General features: G+C 39.4%; 1 protein-coding gene and 1 long non-coding RNA gene across 5 annotated transcripts in view; one reads left to right on the forward strand and one right to left on the reverse strand.

Moving 5' to 3' along the window:
• Positions 1-16,561, forward strand: part of LOC120551718 — a 41,532-nt gene extending 24,971 nt beyond the window's left edge. For all 4 annotated transcript variants that reach the window (XR_005637907.1, XR_005637908.1, XR_005637905.1 and 1 more), the window contains exons 4-5: positions 778-925; positions 16,247-16,561. This is a non-coding gene — a long non-coding RNA (uncharacterized LOC120551718). The remainder of the gene's footprint in view (positions 1-777; positions 926-16,246) is intronic.
• LOC120551717 (G protein-activated inward rectifier potassium channel 1-like) lies at positions 11,517-23,193 on the reverse strand. The gene is made up of 3 exons (XM_039789252.1): positions 22,105-23,193; positions 14,595-14,811; positions 11,517-14,215 (listed from the first exon to the last, which is right to left on the reverse strand). Exons 1-3 carry the CDS (start codon positions 22,771-22,773, stop codon positions 13,542-13,544), a joined length of 1,560 nt encoding a protein of 519 aa, XP_039645186.1. The 5' UTR covers positions 22,774-23,193; the 3' UTR covers positions 11,517-13,541.
• Positions 23,194-25,148: the final 1,955 nt, after the last annotated feature.

Below are 25,148 nucleotides of genomic sequence, written 5' to 3' on the forward strand. Positions count from 1 at the left end.
ACAGTCTCGACAAGCGTACTAATTTTTTTGTAGTCAACCTGTTGATTAAATCATCAAGTAACCAAATCAATCCAGCAATCAAATCTAAAAATTCCCCCAATTGATGGACCCCAAGGTTGTATAAGAAACCACAGGCCTCCACAGAACACACAATCTGATTAAGTCCCTCCCAAACACAATTTGTCCTCTGTTAATGAAAATGAATGTAACCTGCCTCCACACACTGTTTCAACAGCATGATGGTAAGGATGCAGAGCGCCATAGTTACGTTACGTTTACCTCAATGTAAACACATATCCCTGCTGTCAAAGCAGTGTTTAGGTGTCAATATCTCCTCATTTCCATTTTTTCTATTTTAGACTTGAGGCTCTCTAGAGCAGCTTACGAAGACAGAGACAGGCAGGAGGTCTGCTCAGGATTATGTAACTACTGATCGGAAAAAATGGCAAGCATGTTGTCTTAGGGATATATGCTAGATTTTAGTTGTAGGATTGTGCCTTTAGCCACCCAGTTACCTTAAGAAGAAATGTCATGGCTCTGACAAGGCAGTTAACATGTTATGCTGTCACTGAGGGACATCAATGTGTCAACAGCGGTAATGGGATTCATTCTAAAAGGTGAAATTCAGTCATGTATTTGCTGTGTGTGTTTGTGTGTGTTTGTGTGTGTGTTTGTGTGTATGTGTGTGTGTTTGTGTGAGAGCGTGTGTGCGTGAAAGTCACTGACTTGTATCTGACGTTCTTGTCATAATGTTGATGACACACTTGCCAATCACAGGTAATGACACCACAGGAAGAAGTCAGTCAGCGAATACTCTGCGTCTCGACTGTCACAGATTTTACTGACACTGCTGAGCTGTGAAGAACTCTCAACCTGAGGAATGGAATTACCTCGCTGAGTTGTGCACGATGCAATGAAACATAAGGTGAGAGCACAGGCCAATAATTGCTACTTTATATTCACAGTCAAAAGAAAACAAAATCTGTTTCCCCCTTGCTCTCATTGTACAGCTCTTTATACAACTCTCACTGTGAACAACATTTATTTATCAGTGTGCAAAAGGTGCTGAGCTGCAGGCTTATTTTATGCATTTGTGAATACATAGTTCTGTAGTGGGCTTTACCACAGATTAGCATGCTAAGGATTGTTATAAAAATTGCAGTGAGCCCGGCTGTGGTTAAACTTTATTTGCTCATACCAGTCGCTATGTATACTTAGCCATAGAAATCCTCTCCAATCGGTCCCAAAACGTCCCAGTTAGATAGTAAATGCCATAAACATATTCCTTGTAAATCCTTACAATCATTTCCCAAAAGAACCAAGCAGGCCTGTCCTGTTGCACGGTCCAAATTTTCTTCCAAACTTGCCATTTTCAGCGTGTGGCTTGCTAGCTCGGAGTTTATTGTTGTTTTTCGAAGCGAACACAAGCGAACACACAGAGAGAGGAAGGTGAGAGGCATCCAGCGCAAAAGCCACACAGGCAATTATCCTGGAAATGCACTTCTGTTGATCCAGACTAGAGTTTATGTTAATCCTTTCACTTGTGTTTTTGGAAAGGCTTAAAAAATGTACATCACATTTCAAACTTTTTGTATTGCTCTTACTTCTGCTCCATGCACATCACCACTTCTGCATGTTGAGAAACCCAAAACTAAAGAGGCCTGACGTGCCCAGTTATGGCTGCTGATTAGAAAATCTCATAGGAGACTGTCAAGTGCAACTGTTCCTCTTGATGATGATGTTTGTTTATGTTTCACAATTCATTTAAGGTCACTATCTGCAGATAGTGATGGAATAAATAAAACGGGCACCCACTCTTCTTCTCTGGATATTGTTACATACTGCAGCATTTCCTGAATTCAGACCATGTAAACTGAACAAACGCCTCTGTGGCCAAAGTAATTGTTTGCTTATTTTCTATATGCAGTCTGAACCCACTTCTCTTATAGCTATGCAATATCTTTGACCAAATAGGTTTTAAAATCTTAGCTTTTTGTTTGCAATAGTTCAAAAGGACACCCTTGGAGAAAAAACAAAATCAAACAACCAACTTTTTGGTGGAATATTGATTCGTCATGGGAATGATATTTTGAGGAGCAATTTCATCCGCTTGTTTCCCCTCTGTGGTAAATTAGAGCGTGGCAAGTCTCATCAAGTGCATTTCAGGACACGAGACTCATTGTGAATACTGATGATAGAGAGGTAGGTGGAACGTCTCCGCCCCAAACCTGGAGCTGAGTCAGTGAAAGGGTAAATCCACTTAATGGAGGAAATCTTTCCTAACCAAATAGTCAGTGCTTGCTCAGTCTGGTCCGTGTTAATGTCCAAGATACAGTATATGTATCATAGTTGCCAGTCAATTATAATATTTCTCGATCTGTTTCTGTGCATGTGTTGGCTCAACCAAATGTGACTCTCTATTTAGATAACAATGCATTTTTTATTTTTTATTTCTGCTATTGACATCTGGAAATATGTTTATTAGAATAGCCAAAAATACAGTACATACCATGCATATATGCTCATGGCTGTGAAAGTGCAAAACGATGTGCTGCAAGCATCTTATAATCAGTGTGTGGGCGACAATCTGAATAATATACAAACATTTTCCTTTAAAGTAAATCAGTGCAGTAACCTTTTGTGTCAGGTAAAATCTCTTTTAAACAGGCAGCACAACACCAAACTCAAGTTTACTTTCACGCCTCCAGGATGATGGAAGGGGTTATGAAAGAACAGCTGATTCAATTCATAGAATTGCACTGCGATTTATAAGTTGTACCTTTAATATGTGCTGTAGGTCACTGCCAACCATTTTCTGCTTATCCTGATTGCTCAAACCTGCTTCTCTGAAACAATTACCTTACAGTTCAAAAGAGCCAGATGGCAAAGAACCACTCTCTGGAAAAGCGTTTTGCACAGAACTTTTTTTACTCTAACGACGTCTCAGCTGCCATATTGTCTTGTTATAAACTCACATGAGCATACGGTACATGCAGCTTTTTTTCTCAAGGGCATTTTAACATATCAGCCACTCTTCTCTTCTGCTGATAATTACCACGATGCATTGTGCTGAAGTAACATCAACACAAGACTCAGGACCAGAAAGATTTTAATCAAATTCTGGTGTAAGCAGATCACTCGTCCCAATTTACTGCCACTGGATATTAAACATTGTAACAAAAGGTTACTGAAGCTCCTTGAGGACATACTTTTAATGCTTGTTTAAGTTTTATTGAGTCCATTGTAATAACAGACTTGGTTTAAACTCAACAGCCTATATAGGGTGAACAGAAGGACGAACGTTATAGCTGCCCCACCCATATTCTGTGCTTTATAGCTTTTGTATTTGCTGTGGGGCCTTTGTGATTAATGTGCTTAAGTATATCAATAACTCCATTAGTGGTGTCTATAAAAAGAGATCACCCTGCTCTGCTTTGGTTTTCATAAAAACTAAATGTGATTAAACCAAAAGTAAAATAATTCTGGATATTGTGCCCACAAGTAATTTTGTCACAAATGTTTCTTAACGCCAGAGGACAGGACACATTTAAGATTTGCTTTCTAACCACAGATGGCCATCTCCCTCACCAACTGGGGACTAATGGTATTCCCTCAAGTACAAGTCTTGTCACTGCATTAGCTGCTTTAGCATGTCCCCCCCCCTCTGCACTGCTGGCAGTCTAGTCACAGATGGCTAGTGCAAGTGCACAGGAGGATTATGTGAACAACACGAAGCAGAGAACGAGCTAATAATTACAAATTTAATTTAATTCTAAACTCAAAAATAGTCACAAAATGTGCCCTGGGGATAAATGTCACTTTTGTTCTCTTTGAGTGTGACAATTATTATTATTATTATTTAATGAAAAGAAGGCATTTACTCAATTTTCAGGATGGAACTCCTCAATTGGGCAGAGTGAGTAACGAATAATAAATTGTATGTGCCAAGCGGGAATCACAGTATTAGCCAGAGTGGACAACAGATACAGTGAATGCTGTTGTGAGTGAGTGTATCCCAGAGGGTTTCGCTGGGTATATAATGCCGCAGAGCTAATTGATTTGAGCTGCTCCCAATTGATTGGGATACTGGAGCATGTGTAATAAAGTTGAGACGTCACTGCCATTGCTGTGTGAGAGAGAGACGTTAGGTAAAGGCTCAAAAGGAGTGCACATAGACACACACACACACACACACATGTTCTTAAATGTCTTAATTGTTGTACAAAGGAGTTATAGAATATCAAGCCTGACGTTTGTGTGCCTGATGTCCTATAACTTTTTTTTTGAGAAATAAATCAATGGCTATCACTGCTGTGCTGCCGACTATTGCCCTGATTAGCGAATAATCTGCTTCGTCAAGTTGGATGGAAAGGTCAGTACCCATGGTACAAAATGAGGCACTTTCCTGCCTTACCAATTTGTCCCCAAACCATGCAGTGATTAACCTCACCCAGAGGCTGTAAAGCTGCCTGGCAGGAGTTGTATAAGAAATAAGGTTCAGGGCACAGATGCAGCTTCTGCACAACTTGCGTCCTGGCTAGGGCTGCCTCATTTTCCCAGAAGACAGACTGGCATTGCAGCCAGTTTTTTTGCAGCCTGTTTATTCTTGAAACTGACGAATGTGCGAGACAGCATTTTATTGGTCATTATTCTGCTGCACTGATAGCAAATCTGTTCAGAGTTTCCAGTTTGGCAGTCAAACGCTTGTAGTCATGACAAGTATTGTGTCCAGAAATCCTCAGAAATAACTGTTTGGCCTAAATACCACTTTTTGGTTGGTCTCGGGAAGGAAGACTGTTGTTTTCTTTAGCAGCTCCACTGGAGCGGTTGTCGTTAAGGGCCTTGCTCAAGGGCACCTCAGTGGTGGTAATGAGGGAGGGACAAGTGCTGCTCTTTCACTTTACCCACCCAGATTTTATCCTGCCAGTCTGGGGATTGAACCGGCAACCTCCCGGTCCCAAGCCTGGAATATGTTGCTGTTATTGAAGGGTATAAAAAACTAGTTAGTAAGCAAGCAGATAAGTTGTAAGTTAGCAGATAAATGGTTGAAATAGTTGTCCAACAAATGACAAATTAAATAGATTGCTAAAGGTATAAACAGTTGAAAAATATAGCTGAAATGAATGGATACAGGATTTAAATATTTTAAAGCAACAGTTCTGTGGATCATCTTGAAACACCTGGTCATGATTTCTGGAAAGAGACGCGTGTTGTTGAGTTTTTCAAATGTATTTTTTTGCCACTTCGACTCCCATTATATTGGAGAAAAGGCAGACATCTAGATGGCCAATATCTCCAACACTGGGAAACTCACGCCAAAACAGTCTACACTGATAAATAGCACTACAGATAAGAGGAAAAATATGCATCTTTGATTTTGGGGTGCACTTTCCTTTTAAATTACGTTTAGATTAGTTTAAATGGTTAGTTAACAGTAATTTAGAGAAAGGTTAGCTTAAAGTAGTACGAACAGTTGAAATTATTAGCCAAATGTAATGGATAAATGGTTATCACTCCAAGTAAAGTAATAGTAGTAAGAATGCAGCCAAAAGAAGGACATTGGCAGTTCAGCTGTAACAAAAACATTTTGTAACATTTAGCTACTATTATATCCACGGTTATATCATTAATAGTTCAATAACACCCAGTTTAAAATCAATTCAAATGACAGGTAGCGTCCATGAAGGTGTTCATCTGACAGGGCTGTTGGGGTACCTGACAAAAAATGTTGGAACCCACTGGCTTGTAAAAGTTATACCTGCCTTCAAACTGAACAGTGTAGCTGCACGTCAAAACATACAGTACATGTTATGTGTTGCACTTTACTCCCTTGAGGAAGCACTTACTTGCAAGCCTCCTCAATCTGAAGAGTCACAGTAGCAGCCGCCGTCTTATCTCAGCTCTTCTTGGAATACAATCCTAGCATCTGGGTATAATAAAAGTTTGAATTATTTATTAAATGTTGTGTGCATGAAACATCCACCTCTTAATCATCTGTCATAGCACTGCACTGAATACGGCTGTGTGCTCAGTTAATCAGATTTATTGTGTTGGAAGCAATTTAATTTGATAGGGTACACCTGAACAAAGCTCGGAAATACTGATAGGGTAGAGAATATTAAAGCCAATTGAATTTACCAACATACGGTTGATAACTCTGAGGGAGACTGGAAGTCTGAAGTTTAAAAAAAAAAACAGAGGTGTTTTTTTTTGTTTTTTTTTGGGTATTTGGATGCCTCTCGTTTGCAGATTATTATTACGTTATTATTATGTTATTACCCTTGTTGCCTTCCAATTGAAACAATGATTAGCTGACATCTCATGTGTCACGGAGAAAGACATTCTGTCTAAAAGTTGTGAGAATGATGGAAAAGAAGAGTGCTCAGAAGAATCGTGTCCCAGAAAATATGTAAATGTTCTGAAAATATGTAAATGTTCTGAAAATATGTAAATGTTCTGAGACATGAACAAGTCTTCATTCTCGAGCCTCTCTTTGAAGATTACTAAATTATCCCACATGGTATTTACTGAATGTGTTACTTAGGTAATCCAGAGAGGGAAGATGAATGACTGTATATGATGAAGACTTCGAAATGTGTGAGCAAGGCAAGGCCTTTTGGGAAATCAAAGGTTTTAGTTTTAGTTGGCCGAAGGTGTCGAGTGGTGGAGCTGCATTTTCTTTTCTTTTTTTACATATCAAATACAGGAAAATGATGGCTTTATCACTCACTGGAGGTCTCACCTGAATCAAGGATTGAAGCAGAGCTAGTGTGTGGGGAGAGTGACAGAAGAGAGTGTGATTTTATTCAATGAATGATGAATAACATGAGTCTACAGCATTTTACAAATAATCAAAAGAAGACCATACACGCCTCTTTTCTGTGACCATATTTTAAAGTTTGTAACTGAAAAAGCTATTAAAAATGATCACTCTTTCTTTAATATTTGCAGCACTGAACCCTGTAATAATATGGTTCTCAGGCATCGCACTTTACCTGAAATATCCAGGTCAAGCAAAGAAAAGCCCTGTAAAGATTATCACTTATTCAAAGCAGCAGCCACAACTCCTGAGGTGCATACTGTGTCTGCTAATGTGCGCTGAGTGATTTTTTATTGACAGTGGTAGGATTAGACAGCAGTTTTTGAAAAAGTATTGGTGTGAAAACCCTATTAGGATGCCAAGACAGGGCATGTAATATGATTCTGCCACTCTGTAATGGAGTGACTGGGCTGGTAATAAGGCAGGCACATGTTGAGCTCTCACTCTGAGCAGATTTCAATCATGGTCATCCTGGGAAGCATCATAATAAGCATACAACACCCTCCCCTGCTGGTTAGATGATTGGGAGAGAATGGATAGTACCTTTTTATGACATAGGATTCATTGTATCGTTTCTACAGTTTGAAACAAACAATAAATGTGCAATAATTAGCAGAGAAGGCATTTCTTAAAATATCCATGATTGACTAATAATCGACTCATGCTGCAATGATTACTTCATAAATCAATTAGTAGCACAAAAACATGAAGAAACAAATACACAGAAATAATTAATTTCTGTTTTGACAGCCCATTAATGATTAAAGTGTTTGAGTGTTAAACTCTTAGTAAATAAAACATACCGGTAAGTATGATTTGACTTGTTGCTTTTTTAGTCATGAATATTCAAACCTGCATTAACAGATTTTTTTGGCCACCTAGGGGCAGCAGAAAAAAACTGTAAACACAACACTGAAATATTATCAATTTATAAAGCTGGCAAACTTGTTAGCAAACAGTTCCCTATTTACACATCCAGCAGATATGGAGCAACATTAGCATTCATTTGGAGTTGCATTAGTAGTGACCTGCTGAAAGTCAGTCCAGTAATTACTCTTCTTTTAGCTCTGTTTTTGGTCTCCACCAACTCCACCGAGGAATATCTGGCTCTTTTAGCTGCTAAATTCTCCATGTTGCTGACCAGGTTGTGTACAGTGGGTTTTTAGAGATTTGTCACTAAAAACAGCTGCCTGCGGCTGTAAACGATGCTAATGAAAGCGGTGAGAGTGAACCGAAACATTAAAGTCGCTGGCCCGAAAAAAACAAAACAATATACTGAAAGATGCTGAAATGCTCCTTAGAGCTGAGGTTAACTGCTGAGGCAAGTGATTATTGTCTGTGGATTCCTTGCTATGAGCGACCCATTTCACATTATATGCGGTCATGTGATCCATTGTTAATATCAAATAATTATTATAGCCACTTTAATGTTATTGTAAAAGTGGTAAGATTCTGAACTAGATTTAGAATAAAGTTAGACTGCTGCTGAAATGAATTAACCCTTCTTTTAGAGCATTATTTTATTGTTCAGGTTCATCTCAAACATTGTTTTGAAAAGAACAAGTTTTGTAAATAACTTAAGTCATAATACTGTTGACAATGTGAGATTGCATTTAGTGTATGCGGTAAAAGTGAAAAAGCTGAGAAAATAGTTCAAATTATTAATTGAAAATGATATCTTTTTTTTGTCAAAATGTACCGTATTCTTACACTCCTCAGTCTGAAAGGTAACCACAGAAATAAAGAGCACTTGAATTGATGTATGGTGACAGAGAATATAAAGAAAGAAAAGCAATTGAGATTCTGCAGGGGAGAGCTGAGCACTATTTACCTAGGCTGCCCAGAGCGAGCCTGTGGGCACAACACAGCTGACACCACACCAAGTAAATTATGCCTGCTTCGATCTCTCATGGTGATCAAAAGGAAACTTAAAAAATCTGGTCGGTTCTTTCATTCTCTCATAAAAGTTTTGTTTTAAAGTATTGTACACTGTGATATTTGTAATTTTTCTGATGTGTGAACCGAAGTGGTGTGCATTTACAGTGAGAGAGTGTCCAGGGTAACTCCCACTCCAGCTTGTTCAGTAGTTTGACGGTTGCTTAAATCAGTGAGAGTTAACTCACTTTCCACTTTCAAAGTGATATGAGCTCATAGATACAGATTTATTGATAGCTGCCGCTACCTGTAAATGGCTGTATCCATGTCAAGAGGTGTATCCAACCGAACTGAATCCTCACATACCAGATGATTGCTCAAAACACACCATCGAAGCTAATGGCGCTGTGCTTTAGAGAAGCGACAGTTTCTTTGCTCATTGACTATGGATGAGCATCTGGTCAATGTGGATGTGTGATCTGATCACTGGGCTCCCTCTGAGAGCGCCTCACTTTGTTTCCCTATGCACACAGATAAACATGCAGACATACAGAGCCGACCGAGTCACGCTCTGCACACACATCTGCCTCTATGGTGGCATACAAATGTAACTTTGGACTATACCTGGCAATGACTCAAACTCTTGTAAACGTGAAGGAGCCTAGCTAGTGCAATTGTAAACAGAGATCACACTTATAATTAATGGTTTTAGATTGTTAAAAATTGTCTCTTTGAAGGGCAGAAAAAATAACCAATATCCAGACCACTTTTTTGATGCTGCTGTATTTGATGGACTTCATACAGTACAGTACATCCATCATTATCAATAATCCAATAATATAATAAATGACAAAATTACAATTATGTCATAATTACTTTTCACATTTTGGAGCTCAGTGGTGGAGCAGGGATTCAGATCAGTAAAAGTAGCAATACCACACTAAAAATACATTACTAGTAAAAGTCCTGCATTTGAAATTTACTTCAGCTAAAGTACACACATATTATCTTTAAAATGTACTTTAAGAATGAAAAGTAAAACTTTTTTCCAGTAGAGCGAGAGCTGTCAGTGTTAATATTAATGGACCATTATTATTGATGCGTGTTATTGTTACATTTGGCTAGTTCTATAACAGCATCATATTTCAAAAACTTAACATTTGTAGCATAAAATGGAAGAGCTTAAAGGTCCCATGGCATGAAAATTTCACTTTATGAGGTTTTTAACATTAATATGCGTTCCCCCAGCCTGCCTATGGTCCCCAATTGGCTTAAAATGGTGATAGGTGTAAACTGAGCCCTGGGTATCCTGCTCTGCCTTTGAGAAAATGAAAGCTCAGATGAGCCGTTCTGGAGGTTACCTCCCCTTTCTCTGCTTTGCCCGCCCAGAGAATTTGGCCAACCCATGGGAGAGAGACATCATGGCTTTCAAACGAGAAAAGTGGCAGTTGGTCAAGGCCACACCCCCACCCTCCACCTTGCCCCGCCCTCTCTCCTCCTCAATAGCTAGAGACACAAAAATGGCACATCCTAAGGAAAGCTCATTGTGGGACTGGCTCTAGTGGCTGTAATTCTGCACCAAGGCTGAATTTCGGGAAAGAGACTTCAGATATAGTATTAGGGGACCACTAAGGTCTATATAAAAGCATCCAAAGAGCACCATGTCATGGGACCTTTAAGAAAAGGTACAAGTAACTAAAAATTGGACTTAAGTACAGTACTTCAGAAAATGTACTTAGTTACTTTTCATCAATGCTGGAAGTATTAATTGAACTGCCTCAGATTATATGCATTGCTTATGAAACAGATCTATAATGAGTTTATGTTCATGTAAAGTTTCCAGATGAGTTTGTGTTGTGTTGTGTCATCTGTTGCAACCTTCTAGTCTTAGTTAGCTCAAATGTAGTTTTTACAGATATTACTTCCTTTTTGGTCCTCGAGAAGCAAATATGCAAGGAGACTCTAATGTTTAACTCTAAAAATCTCAAAATGTATTTTATTGTTAAGGACTCTTGGTTTTGGTTTGGTTTGGTTGGATCTCATCCATTTTTAATAAGATAGTATGGCCTGATTCAGACATGAAATTAGTCCAGGCTTACAAACATAGCATGTTTATTCTATTCTATATATGTAATGACCTTTATTTCACCAAGGAAGTGCAACTGAGGTGAAAATTAGACTAATCCATTTCCCAAAGCACAATTTACTGACACAGGAACAGATTTTCCTTTAAAGTTGAATCCATCATTATACAGTATTATGTATGTGTGAACAATTGTCTGTGATTTATTCTTCCCCCCCATCATTTATCTGAGTTCATTTTATCTTAAGCTGGACAGAGGTCATTTTGCACTGTCAACGAGTTACATAATAAAATTTCTGTTTTACGCTATTCTTTGCAGTAGGACTAATTATCTCTGGAAAATCAACCTCCGCTGGAGCACTTCTATCTTGATAGCCACAATCGGCATGACTTCTGTCAGCTACAGGACTTTAATAATTAGCTGAAGCTGCAGCCCGAGTAAGGCTTAGGGCTTTGATTTTAGCAGAGGAAGGAATAGAGTAGCCTACATTAATCTACCAGCCAGGGTTTAAATGCAATAGGATTTTTCTGCGTTTGCTTTAATCTGAACTCTTGCCCTCCTAAACTTTGCTTCAAAATAGAAACAACTCACATTTAAGGTTTTAATATTTGATGAATGTTGGTTTAACGATCGCAGCAGGTGACACATGATCTGCTGGCGCATTTTGCAGACTGAAACCACAGGGTGTTGAAATGCTGAACTATGTAAAAAGAATAATTATCTCCCAGACACACTTGTGATTTCAAATAATTTATTATTTAGCAGTTGCAATATTAAGTTGTATCTTATATTAGCAATAATACATGTGTCCCCTGATGTCAGCAACCCTGCATTCCCAAATATTAGTTTTTTTACATTTTAATAAATCAGTTCATGATAAAAGAGTCCAAAATTGCACCCATGCGTATAACAGGCCAATGCAAACACTGCACACAGGTAAAAAATAGATTAAATTGTACAGTAGTAAACATACAAATCAAGTGAGCATTCAAATAAAGAAATGTTCAGTACAAGTGGTAAAAACATACAGTGTATCAACCTGACTGATGTTTTTGTGAGTCTATTTTACCCATTTCAGGTTGATTGACCATTGGCTAAGCCCTGTCTGCCATAGTTACTGTTGCTCTGCCTGTCAAGCTTTCGTTCTCACACGGCACATTTGCAGTTTTCAATGACAGTGGCAGAGTTACTACTCTAAATTCTTAGTTATATTTTAAACAATGGGTGCTTAATTTCACAGAGGTAGACAAAAGCAGGTTTCTCATTTCTAGCAGGCAACCAATGATTTTGCCAACTGTACCAGAGACTGTATAAAATATGGACATAGTTCCTGTGACATTACCCATAGGTTTCAGAAGAGCCAAAATGAAGCTCAAAGTGGGCAACTCCCGGTGGTTCTGGCCGTCACCTTCTTGGCAGTGCCTGACATCGGTCCAAATGTCATCGGCAAAGAGGTGGAGTGTGGATGGAGCTGAGGAGGGCCGAATGAAGCCTACAGTCTCCTGTGGCGGTCGCCTGTCACTTAAAGCAGCCTTTTGCGGCAAGCCTCAAGTGGCCATTCAAGGAACTGCAATTTTTGGCACTTCTGCTTTGTCTTAATTTTTTAGAACCAGGAGTTGCCGCTTGAGCTGTTTGTTAGCTAGCTAATAAAGCTAATGTTACCTATACAAGTTGGCTCAAAACTTGGTCACTGGCTGAGCAGGACGGAGCTGCTTCTGTAGCCTACACTCCGATATCTTCCAGGATCGGCTTCCATACAGTGTGGAAATCCTACACAGTGGATGTGCTATAGTTGTGGAAGGTGTTTTTTTTAATATGACCTGTAACCCCACAAACTATGGTAGGTAGTCAATTACTTATAGTGCTCCTTGGCCATGAAAGTAACGATTGTAGTACTGTAGATAGTAAGCTTGTTCGACTGATAACGTTTGCAGCTTACTTTAGAGCATATAAACTCACAGTTTCATGCATTCCTCACACTTTTGTTCTTGTGTTTTTGGTTTGGAAAGGTTAAAAGATAGACCCCACTATCCAAACTTTGGAAATGCAGAGGTATCACTCTTACGGAGGAGACCCACTAGAAGCAGACAAAGTGAAGTTTGCCCTCATTTGCATAAGGTTAAATGATGTTCAACTTTCGACCCTTCCCTTTTTTCAAATCGCTGGTCAGTCCCACATTGCCAGAAAGTCAACAATACCTTGCAAGTCGATTCACTCATGCCAAGTAGAAAATGAATGGGGGCAAACTTTGCTTCATGCTGCTTCCAGTGGGTTTTTAGTCTTAATAAAGCCCCATGTACACTGCTGGAGGTATGTGGAGAAATCCAAAGCTTGACAGACCTGTTGTGTTCGGGGGAGGGGTTTAGCGAATGATCAATTCAGGTCAGGCTTATTTATGACATTTTGGTGCTTGATTAGGTAAAGAAAGTGTAGTTGTTTGAGATAATAAAGTATTTGATGTAACTTTGTAACTTTAAAGAAAAAAGAAAAAGGACAGAAGTGTTCGAAGTCAGTGGGGGGCACAGATGGTGATCTATCAAAAATAACTCACAGTACGAGCGGATGGATGGCTTATTGGCGTTGTCCTTCTATTTGTGGCAATGGACAACTAAGTAGAGAGCCCGTCAATAAATGTAAAATACTGGCTAAAAACTGCAGAAAAAAATAAAACTTATATCACAATAGTATTTTTTTTACGGTATATGCAATGCCCATCAAGTCCAATTTTAATTTGAAAAACTTCAAGGTATAGTCTGCAGAAGTCAGCGGTCAGCATTCATTTTGCGCAGTTTGGCAGGCAGGTTGTCCTCTGGCCGACCCCCTACCAAGGGGATCTGAACTGGGGTTAGGGTTGGAGCAGTGATGGTGCTTTTGGCTGCTGGTAGTCTGTGTTTCTCCAGCTCATCCTCCTCAGGTTCTCCATCCAAGGACAGCAGCTGGACCTGCTCATCCAGATGTGCTTGCCTCACAACCGGGATGGAGCTGGACCTCAGCCTCTGAATACTAAGTGGAAGGTCTCCTGTGCTGGAGGCCTTCCCCCCAGGCAAGGCTGGCCCTGTCTTCAGTCCCCTCCAAAGGTTCTCCTCCTTGGTGGAGCTCATGCGCTGAAGTTTGCTGGGCAACCTGTAGGATTGGTCCTCTACGTGGTCTGCATAGTCAGCTGACATAAGCCTTTCCCTGCGGCCTCCTCGGCCATCATTACCCAGCTGAGGGGATAAGGGGGTGGGTGCAACAGAAAGAGAGTTGGGCGACTTTAATGGGGACTTCTCCTCCTGCTCTTTGACGCTGTATGGAGGCGTATTGACCTCAAAGGTGTTGTGGAACTGGGAGTAGTCGACTCTGAAGAAGCCCTCCTCCAGTGACATGACGGGGAGGAAACGATGGCCCCACAAGACTTCATCTTCGGTGTAAGATGTCCTCGCCTGGCATGTCATACCTACGATGGAGAGAAGAGACATAAGTATAGAGAAATATTTCAAATACAGACAAGAAAAAGGCAACACTGTGACATTACGAAGGAAATTGTGGGGGCTATTAAAATTGGACAGACAGCCAGGCAGGGAACAGAAATGAAAAGTGGAGAATTGCTTTAGGGAAAAGACAGACAGAGATATGAAGGGAAAAAAAGACAGACGGAGAAGAGCTTGTGCTATTGAATAATTAAAGACCATGAAATTAAACATTCCATTATATATTTTATTTTATATTACTGAGTAATGCTACTTGCTAGGAAGTTATGAGGAATATATATATATATATATATATATATATATATATATATATATATATATTCAAAAATGATAATTTGCTCTAACCAGTGGTTTCCACGATGCCCTCTAGGATGACAACAATCTCAAATTGCTCGTTCATGAGTGAGCGCTGCGACAGATCAAAGAACGGGCTCTTGGTGTTGATCTCGTGGCAGATGGTTAGAGGCGACACCAAGAAGAGCTGGTCCGCCCCCGTCCCAAAACCCACATCCAGCTCACACTGATCCAGGGGCAGGAACTCGCCCTCTGGGGTCTGCCGAGACTGGAAACATAAATGATCAGGACATATAACATTTTCATTTAATTATTGAGGATAATTCTTCACATTTCTCCTCCACAACAGCGTCAGAGCACACGGTAATGGAAGCAAGTAATAACAATAATAAACCTATATGCAACTGAATACCTAATTGTGAAATTGAACCACCACTAAATGCTTAATGTTGAATTTAAACACCACATTCTTTATAGCATTGAAATAGATACTGTATAACTTGGAAAAAACGCCTCTCTAAATGTATATGTACGTGTGCATGTATTTGTTGCAGGTGTAACCCCCGATGGGAATGTAACTGAAGCTGTGTTAAGGGTCCCATGAAATAGCTTTGAGAAGGCAATTTTCCTCCATGGTCAGACATAATTCCACATTTAATAGGATGTTGGGGTGGGAGTTAAAGTGAGGAGGGAGTTTTTAGAGCTAAAAAAGCCGGCGGGACAAAGCCTGCAAACTAGAAGTGATCATAGATGTGTCCTAGTCCCCAATAAGTGGAGGGAAGGGATTAAGAGGGGCATGTTTTTGCCCTGAGCCTCAGACTTTATTTTGATGTCGCTGCAAAATGATAGCACCTAAAAGCACACCTCTGACAGTAGGTGTATTTATTTGCCTTGAGAGTTGGATGAGTCAACAAAAACATTGTGACACTTTTGGCAGAGACATGGATGCATTTTGATATAACAATACAAAGAAATGAACATGTTGACATATTGTTTTGGCAAGATAGATGGCAGAACAATACACCCAGGAGAGGCAACATCACTAGGAATGTGTTCTTAGACCTTGATGTTGTTCTCTGTGCACTTACTGGAAGACATGCTGGGTAAAAGTGAGAATAAGGGTGTAAAAAAACAGAGGTCTCCCACATCTCTTTCAGACAACATTGGTTACATTTATAGTTTGAGACACTAATCTTTATTACTCACATTGGCAGCACATTAGAGTACTTTAACACTCTGTGGTAGCCTGGCTTCTTAGACAAGTATCATTAGATTATGGAGAACATAGTGCTCGCTCTTGGGAAACTAAGCTTAATCAACTCTTTTAACTGTTAAATGAATTCATGGAATTAGGGACAAGGCTCAAACGTCTCTATGAGCTTATAAACCCTCTTTTCCTGTCAATAACAAGCCTCTTACTCCGGTTGTTACGACAGGAGTGAATGATTTACAAAGGAAACTATGTTTGTTTTACCCAGAGTGAGGAAGAATCAAAGCCCAACCCCTTTTAATTTTACTACCAACATAAGTGAATAAAAATGCAAATGTATAACCTAAACTATGTAATATTCTGTTATGGTTCAATTCAAATAGTTCTCCCTTTCGCCTCATGTTAACTTGTATGCAGAGTAGCCTCCCTGGGCCTTTGTGTGAGGAGCCACTTGGTCCACAGATGGCACACAAACTGTCATTTGTATTCACAGGGATGCTGAGGACAGAAGGGTGTGACATTTCACAGGAAGACGTCTGTGCCCACAGATCCCTGGCATGGTGAGGGAAAGTGTCATGCTGTATCAGTGATGGGCGCTCCTGGAATATGCAGACAGGGAGCCTATGTCCCATGTCGAATGAAATTAAATCAGAAAAAACTCCGAAAGCAAGAAAGGCCGATGTTTTAGAAAACAGAACAATGTTAAAAAAATGTTGACCTGGTAAGATATATAAAAATGAGCTGTAAAAAGCCACACCCCCAGTCTACCTGGTATATTCTTGTAATTAACAAGGTATTATAACTTCATTTTGGCATTTTCTACAATAAAAGGTGTAAAAGATGCAGTGTAAATGTCAACACGTTTTTTTGCAGGCTTACAGTACAGACAAGTTGGGAAATATACTTCGACTGATACCACTCTTATATTTGTAGGATGAAAATTAAGCTACAGCCAGAAGGCGCTTAGTTTAGCATAAAGACGAAATGGGAAACAGCTACCCCATATAATTGTACTTTTTGTGCAGTTATTAACCAGCTTCATGCCCTCATCCTACTCCAGCATCTCTTAGACATAAATATAAAAAACAGGCTAAAATAACATTTAAATTCAAGTTTAATACTTTTTCTATTGATTTTTCCATATTGCTGTTGATCTCTACTTCTCTAAAAGCTTCCTCTGTCTCCTATAAGTGGGAAGAGCAGTATGTAATTGCTTAAAAAAGTCATGATTATATTCATTTCTTTCTTTCACCAAATCATTTAAAAATGTAAATTGTCAGTGAGATATTTCAGGCAGGTGTCCCATTTGTCAGCAACGCTCATACAATTTATTGAGATTGAAAAACAATTTCCTGGGAAGTCATATTTAAGCCAATTCTAGTCATGAAAGTGAAGCTGCTATTTTTCACATACTGTTCATAGCTCCATTTTGCAACTAAATTAAAATCTGCCAAGGGAAACCTGCTTGACACTGAATGGTTTTAACAAGGTGAAAGCTTTGTGTGTTCTCTTACTGCCGCTAAACAGTCACTGCCACAAGGGGGAAATTAATGGCCTTTGGAAGAGGACCTGCTATAGAGGGAGTGCTTAATTTACCGAGCCACCTGAGTTTCAGGTTGAATGAAAGCAGGCTCTATCCCTGGTGACTCACTTCCTTCTCAGTGACTGTGTGTGTGTGTGCGTGCGTGTGTGAGCGAGCGATGCAAAGACACACCAACAGTGACAGTGAAAGTTAGAAAGAATCATGCGTGTACATGTTTGTCCTTGTGTGTCTTTAATGCAACTGTGTATTTGTGTGTGCTTATGTCCATTGTGTGTCCAGCTGGAACCTTAGAGCTGGACATCAAACGTAATGCTCCTACAGACGTCACATTTGAGCTGCCAATTCCCAATCTCTCGACAGCACCATTAAAGCAAATTCAAATGTTCTTTCTCTTTGCGTCTTCTCTCTTTCTCCTCTTTTTGCTCGTCCTTCAGAGTTGGATAGTGGCAGATGTGGCGAGTCATGCTGACATGTCGCCTGCCTGTCTGTCTGCTACAACTAGCCCTTATCACTTATCTCCTGCTGTGGAGTAGACTAACCTACTAAGACAAGCGTCTGTTAACATTGGGGAGCACCACCCGGCTGTCACTCTCTCGCTCTTGTCTTTTTGTTTTTTGTCTGAGCACTTTTTCCTATTAAGATGAGTATGTTTCTTCCATGCACTGTTGGCAAACCATGTGCAAACATGTTTCTTTACATTAAAATCATATTCTGCCAGTGCTTCAGGGGTCAGTCCACCACTGCATTCTATTGATTTATTAATGAAAGATGCATTAATATTAATTGAAATTCAAGGACAGTTCTCTTTTTAAGTTTATATGCATTATGGATGTAGAGAAATGCACGGTCTATCCAAGGAATAATGTTTCCGCTGATAATTACCTCCGCCAAGGAGGATATGTTTTCAGTTCAGTTTGTCCGTTTATTGGTTTGTTTATCTGTCAGCAGGATTACAGAAAAACTACTGGCCGGATTTTCATGAAACTTGGTAGAAGGGTGTAGCATGGGCCAAGAAAGAACCCATTCAATTTTGGTGAGGATTCAAATCACGAGATGGATACACTTAATATTTTTCACTTTCATTAACATTGCGAGATAGGGCATTTGTGCTACATTCATGTGATGTCTGAATTATCGGAAAAATGAGTTCCCGACTGGGAAAATTCACACTGCATTAACATTGTGAAATAGGGCATGTGCCCTATTTCACAATGTTAATGTGAGTGCCCTTCTAGTTCAATTTGTTATCTAGGTCAGAAGTATCTATTGAAATTATACTCTGGGTATATCTACATAACTTTTTTCAATAAGTGCCTGTCATATTTATTTATTTTACAAAAACGTTCCTAGCAAGTATCAATTACTAGAAAGTTCTGAAAAGAAAGAACTGGGAAAAACACTCCCAGGACCAGTGACTCCCATTTCACAACTCTATTTTTACGACGCTTCGGTCCTCAGTGAAATTCATGGAGGCAATAAGCCCCAGCATCAAGTATATATATATATATATATATATATATATATATATATATATATATATATATATATATATATATATGTAATTATAAAACGTGTAGCTTAAATCAAGCAATCTGACTGGTTCCTTTGTGTCAGGCCGAACAATGGCCCTTAGCTGTGATGAAATCAAAACATACCACCTGTCATGAGCTATTGCTTAGCCACTTATCAGAGGGCACTAGCAGCACCACCTATAAGGATGCTGGAAGGTGATATATTGAGTAGACAGTGTATAAATATTTTATAAAACTTGGTGATATAAAGATAATAGTCTTATATCAACGCTTCCTGAATCATTGTGAAAAAGTGTGTACAAAATAGAGTTGAAAAGAGTTAAAATACTGCACCAAAATGTGCTTATTACATACACAGCATATATTTTAGACAATTTCCCTGACGGGTTTGCTTTTTTAACAAACCTTAAAAAGTTATAGATGCACTCCTGCATAATAAATACATTGCATTGTAAATAACATGAGTGCTCATCAAGAATGTGGCCAACTTCATCCAGGTATCCAGGTCCCATAAGAAGTTACAACTCATGCCTATCCCTGAGAACTGATTGCAGTTGCCATGTGACAGTGCGTTTACACAGCTTTGTCATTAGGATTTACTGCAGTATTTCTCATATCTTCAGTCAGCTTCGAGGACAACCCATCTGACAGTGACCTTGAGCTGTGCATTACCTGAAGCCCTGGCATTGTTCCCACAGTGCATGTATAGTAGTACTATGGGGTGATGTAGAGTACATTTACTCTACACTACCCCACTGTACAGTCTGACATCACAATGCCATAGCTTTATGGGCTCATAAACACATCACTGTGTCTGTTAATGTGCCCTTTAAAAGACATAAAAATACTGAATCTATTCAGCAGCAATGCCACAGTGGTATCCTACACACTGGCCACTGTAACAACACATTTAATATAGAATCTAAAGAAAATAGAGGTTTTATCCTAAAATAAGGTATTTTATGTTTATAATATTGTCTCACTGTCCAAGAAAATTCATGAAACATGAAACGGCACTGTATAAAAGTGAGCTCAGAAAGTTTTGATTGTTTACCGCTTGTCCTCGGGTCATGACTGATGGCACAGGAAAGCGATGTTTTTTAGCAGATCATTAGCAAAGACCTATCTGACCTTCCACCAACACACGAATAGCCGTGGCTTAAAAGATGATTTAATGAAAGATCATCATTTACTGGCAGAAATCCTAGATCAGGATCATCACATAAATATAATCAACTGATCTTTGAAAGAAAGCCAATGTTTGTTGAACAAAAAAAATCTGAAACAGATGGGTCAGGAACACTTTAAACAACAAACGTTCCCTGTTGCAGTAACTATATTATGCTCAGGCAGGATCGTTTACTTAAAAAAAATAAAAATTAAAAAAGGACCTTAGAGGTGAGATTGAGTATGGTGCAGTGTAGCCAAAGTAGTGGTAATGTATCTAATCTGCAACAGTACTGCAGCAGTTTGTTTCGCTTTTCATGTTGTGAATCAGACCTGCTCACAATTCAAGTTTTCCACTTTTCTACTGGGCCTTAAGGTATCAAATAAAGACTATAAACTAAATTATCCCAAAAATTCTTCTTTAATAATAAATCTGTAGGGGCTCCATGTGGTATAAGAGAGGTCATTCTACTAGACCATATCTGTAATATTGGTACACAGATGGTTCTGACCAAAGTCAAACATGACAGCATGCCCCATGGGTGAATATCTAACTGCTTTCATTCTGTTTGAAAGAACCAAGTGAAGCATCATAGACAACTATTACAGAATATGAAACTCTCTGAATGTAACTATTGGCCTCTGTAAAGTTGTTGATATAGCATTTTCTTTGCCTTTCTAGGCTGTTAAATAATGAGTCAATGGGAATGAAATGAAATAAAACTCATTATAGAGAAAGCTGGAACATTAGGTTGGTTTTACTGTAAAGTGTCTTTGAGTACCATGTTAAGCTCTATATAAATCAAATGTATTATTATTAATAGCAATAAGAAGTTATTGAGTCATGGGTTTTGATGTGTTAAACTGAGTGACTTTTATTTCTCTAATGATACTTTAACTGTTATCAAATGAAAAATGAGTCCTTTTTCATTTGATAACAGTTAAATCGTCATCATAAATGACTGAACAGAAAAACAGTGTTTTAAATGATATCATATGCCTGGATCAAATCTGAGCGCAACAAAACATTAAGTAGGCCCACATTAATACTAACATACTGGGAGCTTTCTGGTGACTCTCCCTCGAGGTTCAGAAAGTAAACTGTCACTTGAGATCATCATGCTACTCCACCCACGACTAACTCTCCCTGCCAAAACAAAGCACTTGCTGTCCTTTAGATAGCCGCTCATGTTTGGACTGGGGAAAAGACATTCCTGCTACAGTGAGAAAATACAGGGCTTGCACATAAAACACACAGCTGTCAAATTATATGATGGATTGTGGTGCATGGACAAGAATTCTGACATGGCAGAAAATAGTGCTGTCCAGCTATCGGCCATAGATTTTGCAGAGAATTGTGATTTAGAAAATGCAATGATTGACACTGCAGAGTCAGTCTCTTTTAGTTGTGATGTTGACAGAAAATGTTTTCCTCTTCTTTTTTATCATAGCCAGCAGCTGCCTCAGCGCCTTTCATCCTCAGATATTCCTTCAGCTCTGAAACCAGCTTACACTTGATACAGAGGAACAGTATATCACCGTCAACTGTCAGTGCTTCAGATTAGTGGCATTTTGTCTTTGGGCAATACTGACCTCAAGAAAATGATTTACCACACAGTAGAGTAATTTGTTAAATTTATCTTTTAGTCAACAAGTGTGCTTTTCCACCTACTGTCCCCCTGGGGGCCCATTCAGCTCATCTGTGGACTTTGAAGCAGAGGCTGAACTTACTAAACCCATTGTACCAGGCAACACACTGAGCAGAAACAAAATGTGCTTAGGAAGACTCTAGCTACTGAAGTAGTTGCAGGGGGTAAATGGTAAGTCACTAAAATACATCTTGGAGCCTCATATTAAAACCATAGCCTCTGCATAGAGACCCTCAGGGAATGCAATCAGTTCTGGAGATGAATAGAAATAAAACGCATGACTTGAAAAGCACCCTTATAACACAATGAGCATTTTAAAAACAGATTAAGTGACTGTCAATTAGTCTCAGCCTTGATTATGGCCTTTCAATAGGCAAATGCTCACTGCGCCAAAGTGCCTACTTGTGTAGTGATTTTGGATATAGGCTATTGCGCACCTTGACTATAACCTTTAACCTACCTTAATGAGTTTGCACCTAATCTGAGCGGACACCATATGACTGTTCCGCAGGTTCCCCACTCGGAACATGAGACACAACTTCCCGTCTCGCTGCGAAATGACCGCGTCCTGGCTGAACATCAGCGTCTCGGCGCGCTTCTTCGGCTGCGACATCTTGATGAACATGCAGCCGATGAGAAAGGCGTCAACGATGGACCCCATCAGCGACTGGAAGAGGAAGAGGATGATACCCTCCGGGCACTTCTCAGTGATGTAGCGGTAGCCGTAGCCGATGGTCGCCTCCGTCTCGATGAAAAACAGGAACGCGGAGGGAAAGTTGTACACGTTGGCGACGCACGGGGTGTAGGACGAGTCGTGGCGACCGTGGCTCAGGTCGCCGCGGATGTAGGCGATCACCCACCACATTGAAGCCATGACCAGCCATGCAACTGTGTAAGTGAGGATGAAGATGAGAAGGTTCCAGCGCCACTTGAGATCCACCAGCGTGGTGAAGAGATCGGAGATGTATCGGCTGGTCTCTCCGCCAAGGTTACCGTGCTGGACATTGCAGCGACCGTTCTTCTCCACAAACCGCTGCCTCTTTCTCTTCGCCGGTGCGGAAAAAGTCGTGTCCCGGTTGGTGTTTACCACCTGGTAGTCCTCGCCAAATTTCCGCCGTAAGGCTGACATTGTATCAAATAGCCTACCTACTTGTGACAAGTACTAATAGGCTACTTGTTCAGAACCAGGGTCTTTGCGCAAGTTTGGAACTCCCTGCCCACAACCATGCAATAACATTCAGCGCGCGACTCGCATCCTGTGAGGTGGAGATGCACCACTGTCCTGTAAATTAATCCTAAGTGATCAGAGATTCTGCGCAATACATGATTCAGATCCGGTCCTTTACGCAAAGGAGTCTGCTGCAAGTGACAACTTTTTGTTCAGGTCTCATCCATGGAAGGAATAACACACATTCAACATTACATTTAAAACAAATGCTGCATTCAAACAGCTCGACTCAAAGGCTCTGTCCTTGGTAGGTCTACTGACATGCTGTTTCAGCAGACCTGTGAATATGAATAGCAGGCTACAGTGCGCACTTCTGCCTGAGGGAACAGTTCTGGTAGAAGTGACTGCAAATCAAAGATTGTAGACGAATTGCAGCACGTATGAGAAATTCCTCGTTGACGGTGGGTGGAGGCTGATGTGAGGGGACAGAGAGGGAAATGGTTTTGTTTTATTTGGCCTGTACCCAAGGTAACAGCATCCGAGCGAGTAAACAATGTAAGCGTGAAATCACTAAAATGATCGTACTTAGCCTATTCACATTTTCACATCCTTATATGAGGCCGCTTTTAGTCTTTCATTTTATTTTATTTTATTTTACATTACTTTTAAATGTGTTTCCCCTAGTCGAATTATATATTTATTGCGGAGAAGACTGCCTACTATAAAATTGGTTATTCTGACATTTGTGGTGATTGGCGACTATTTGGTTCCCCCTAGTGGTACTGCGATGAAAGTAAACCTGAGGTAATAAATGGCGATATACTGTATGAACCGCATTATACACTATAGAATACTCCATTTGAAGTCACTGTGTCAGACAAATGTCTCCATAAAACTACATGTGTTCATTGGTAGGCTGTATTATAGGGGTTGTTGGAATACTTGCACCTTACTACATAAGATAAATTAAGATAAAATAAGATAGACTTTATTAATCCCACACTGGGGAAATTCCCTTGTTACAGCAGCTCAAAAGAAAAAAATCACACACATCAGAATAAGACAGTACACATTAAATAGACATTGGAAAAATATACAAAAAGTATTATAAGAAATAGAAAAAAATACAATAAGAGTTATAATAATAGTTATATGTACACTATAAACACCCTTATTTTAAACAGATAGGTAAAAAAAAGTGTATATACAGATGATTAAGGTGATTAGAAATGTAATTTTGCACATAAATATCCCAGTATTGAACAATATGTTTGTACTTTGTCTTGTTCTGTAGCCTACCTGTTTTTATATCTTGTTTGCACCTTATGTTCATTTCAGTTTTTTCTTTTGTTTTTGCACCGGGACCAGGGAAACACAATTCCATTCCTCTATTTACTGTACTGCACTGTGTAGAGAACAATAAAGGATCTCTTATCTTATATCATGTTCAGGAAGGTTAGCCTACAGTACATTGCTTCACACCAAGTCCCTGCGGAAATATTATCAAATGAATATGACTAGATGTTGTCAAAACAAAATATAATTATGGAATCATTGCCGCTCCCTTTCAAATGAGGGCAGTGATGTGATCAATACTGTGTCTGTTCTTTGTGTTTTTCAATAGTAAGATTGTATCAAACCGCTGTGAAAGCAAGTAATGGCACCAGTCCTAAGAGGATTATCAAGTTTGAATGTATGGAAAATTTTGCAACATTTTGATTTCCTCTGTAGTTCCTTCATCATTGTCAATTTATCATGTTACACCCCTACATCAGCCCACTTATCCTGTTGTTTGAGTTAACTGGAAATAAAGGAAATTGAGGCTGATGGAAAACAGAAAGAGGGAGACACCCTGTTGGACTTAATCACAGGCCAGCTGTCCAGTATTAGGAGTGTAAACTAAATAAATGGCCATGTCAACAAAATGGAAAAAACTCTTTTACTGGCCAAAATATTTAGATTTGGACATACTGATAATTGTGATTTTCGTATGAACAGTGGACTCCAAGCACAGGCCATGAACTCATCACTGTAGGCATTCATCTGATAACTAGCAGTTGCAAGTTGATAATGAAAAACATTTGTGTATTCAGTTAGACTGTTTTTGCTCTTGACTCTTGGAAAAAAAACATGTGAACTATGATAAATGAACTGTAGAAGAACAGTGTTCTAATTTTTATAATACTTGATGATATTAAATATCAAATGGAAATGCTTCAGTGGTGAAAAGAAAACTCTCAAGGATTATTATGTAAGCAATTAAAATAACCAGTTCTACCAAGCCACAAATGTAGTGCCTCAACATTTAAGAGGAAAGCACACCCATGTCATAGTGA

The sequence above is a fragment of the Perca fluviatilis genome, chromosome 21 (assembly GCF_010015445.1).
Source record: "Perca fluviatilis chromosome 21, GENO_Pfluv_1.0, whole genome shotgun sequence".
Lineage (NCBI taxonomy): Eukaryota > Metazoa > Chordata > Actinopteri > Perciformes > Percidae > Perca > Perca fluviatilis.

Bases quoted from the DNA above. Each gene is read 5' to 3' on its own strand.
- LOC120551717 (XM_039789252.1), bottom strand. From the start codon at position 22,773: ATGTCAGCCTTACGGCGGAAATTTGGCGAGGACTACCAGGTGGTAAAC. The intron at 14,812-22,104 runs GTAGGTTAAAGG...TTATGTTTCCAG, and splicing joins TTAGGTGCAAACTCATTAAG to TCTCGGCAGACCCCAGAGGG. The intron at 14,216-14,594 runs GTTAGAGCAAAT...TCTCCATCGTAG, and splicing joins GGGCATCGTGGAAACCACTG to GTATGACATGCCAGGCGAGG.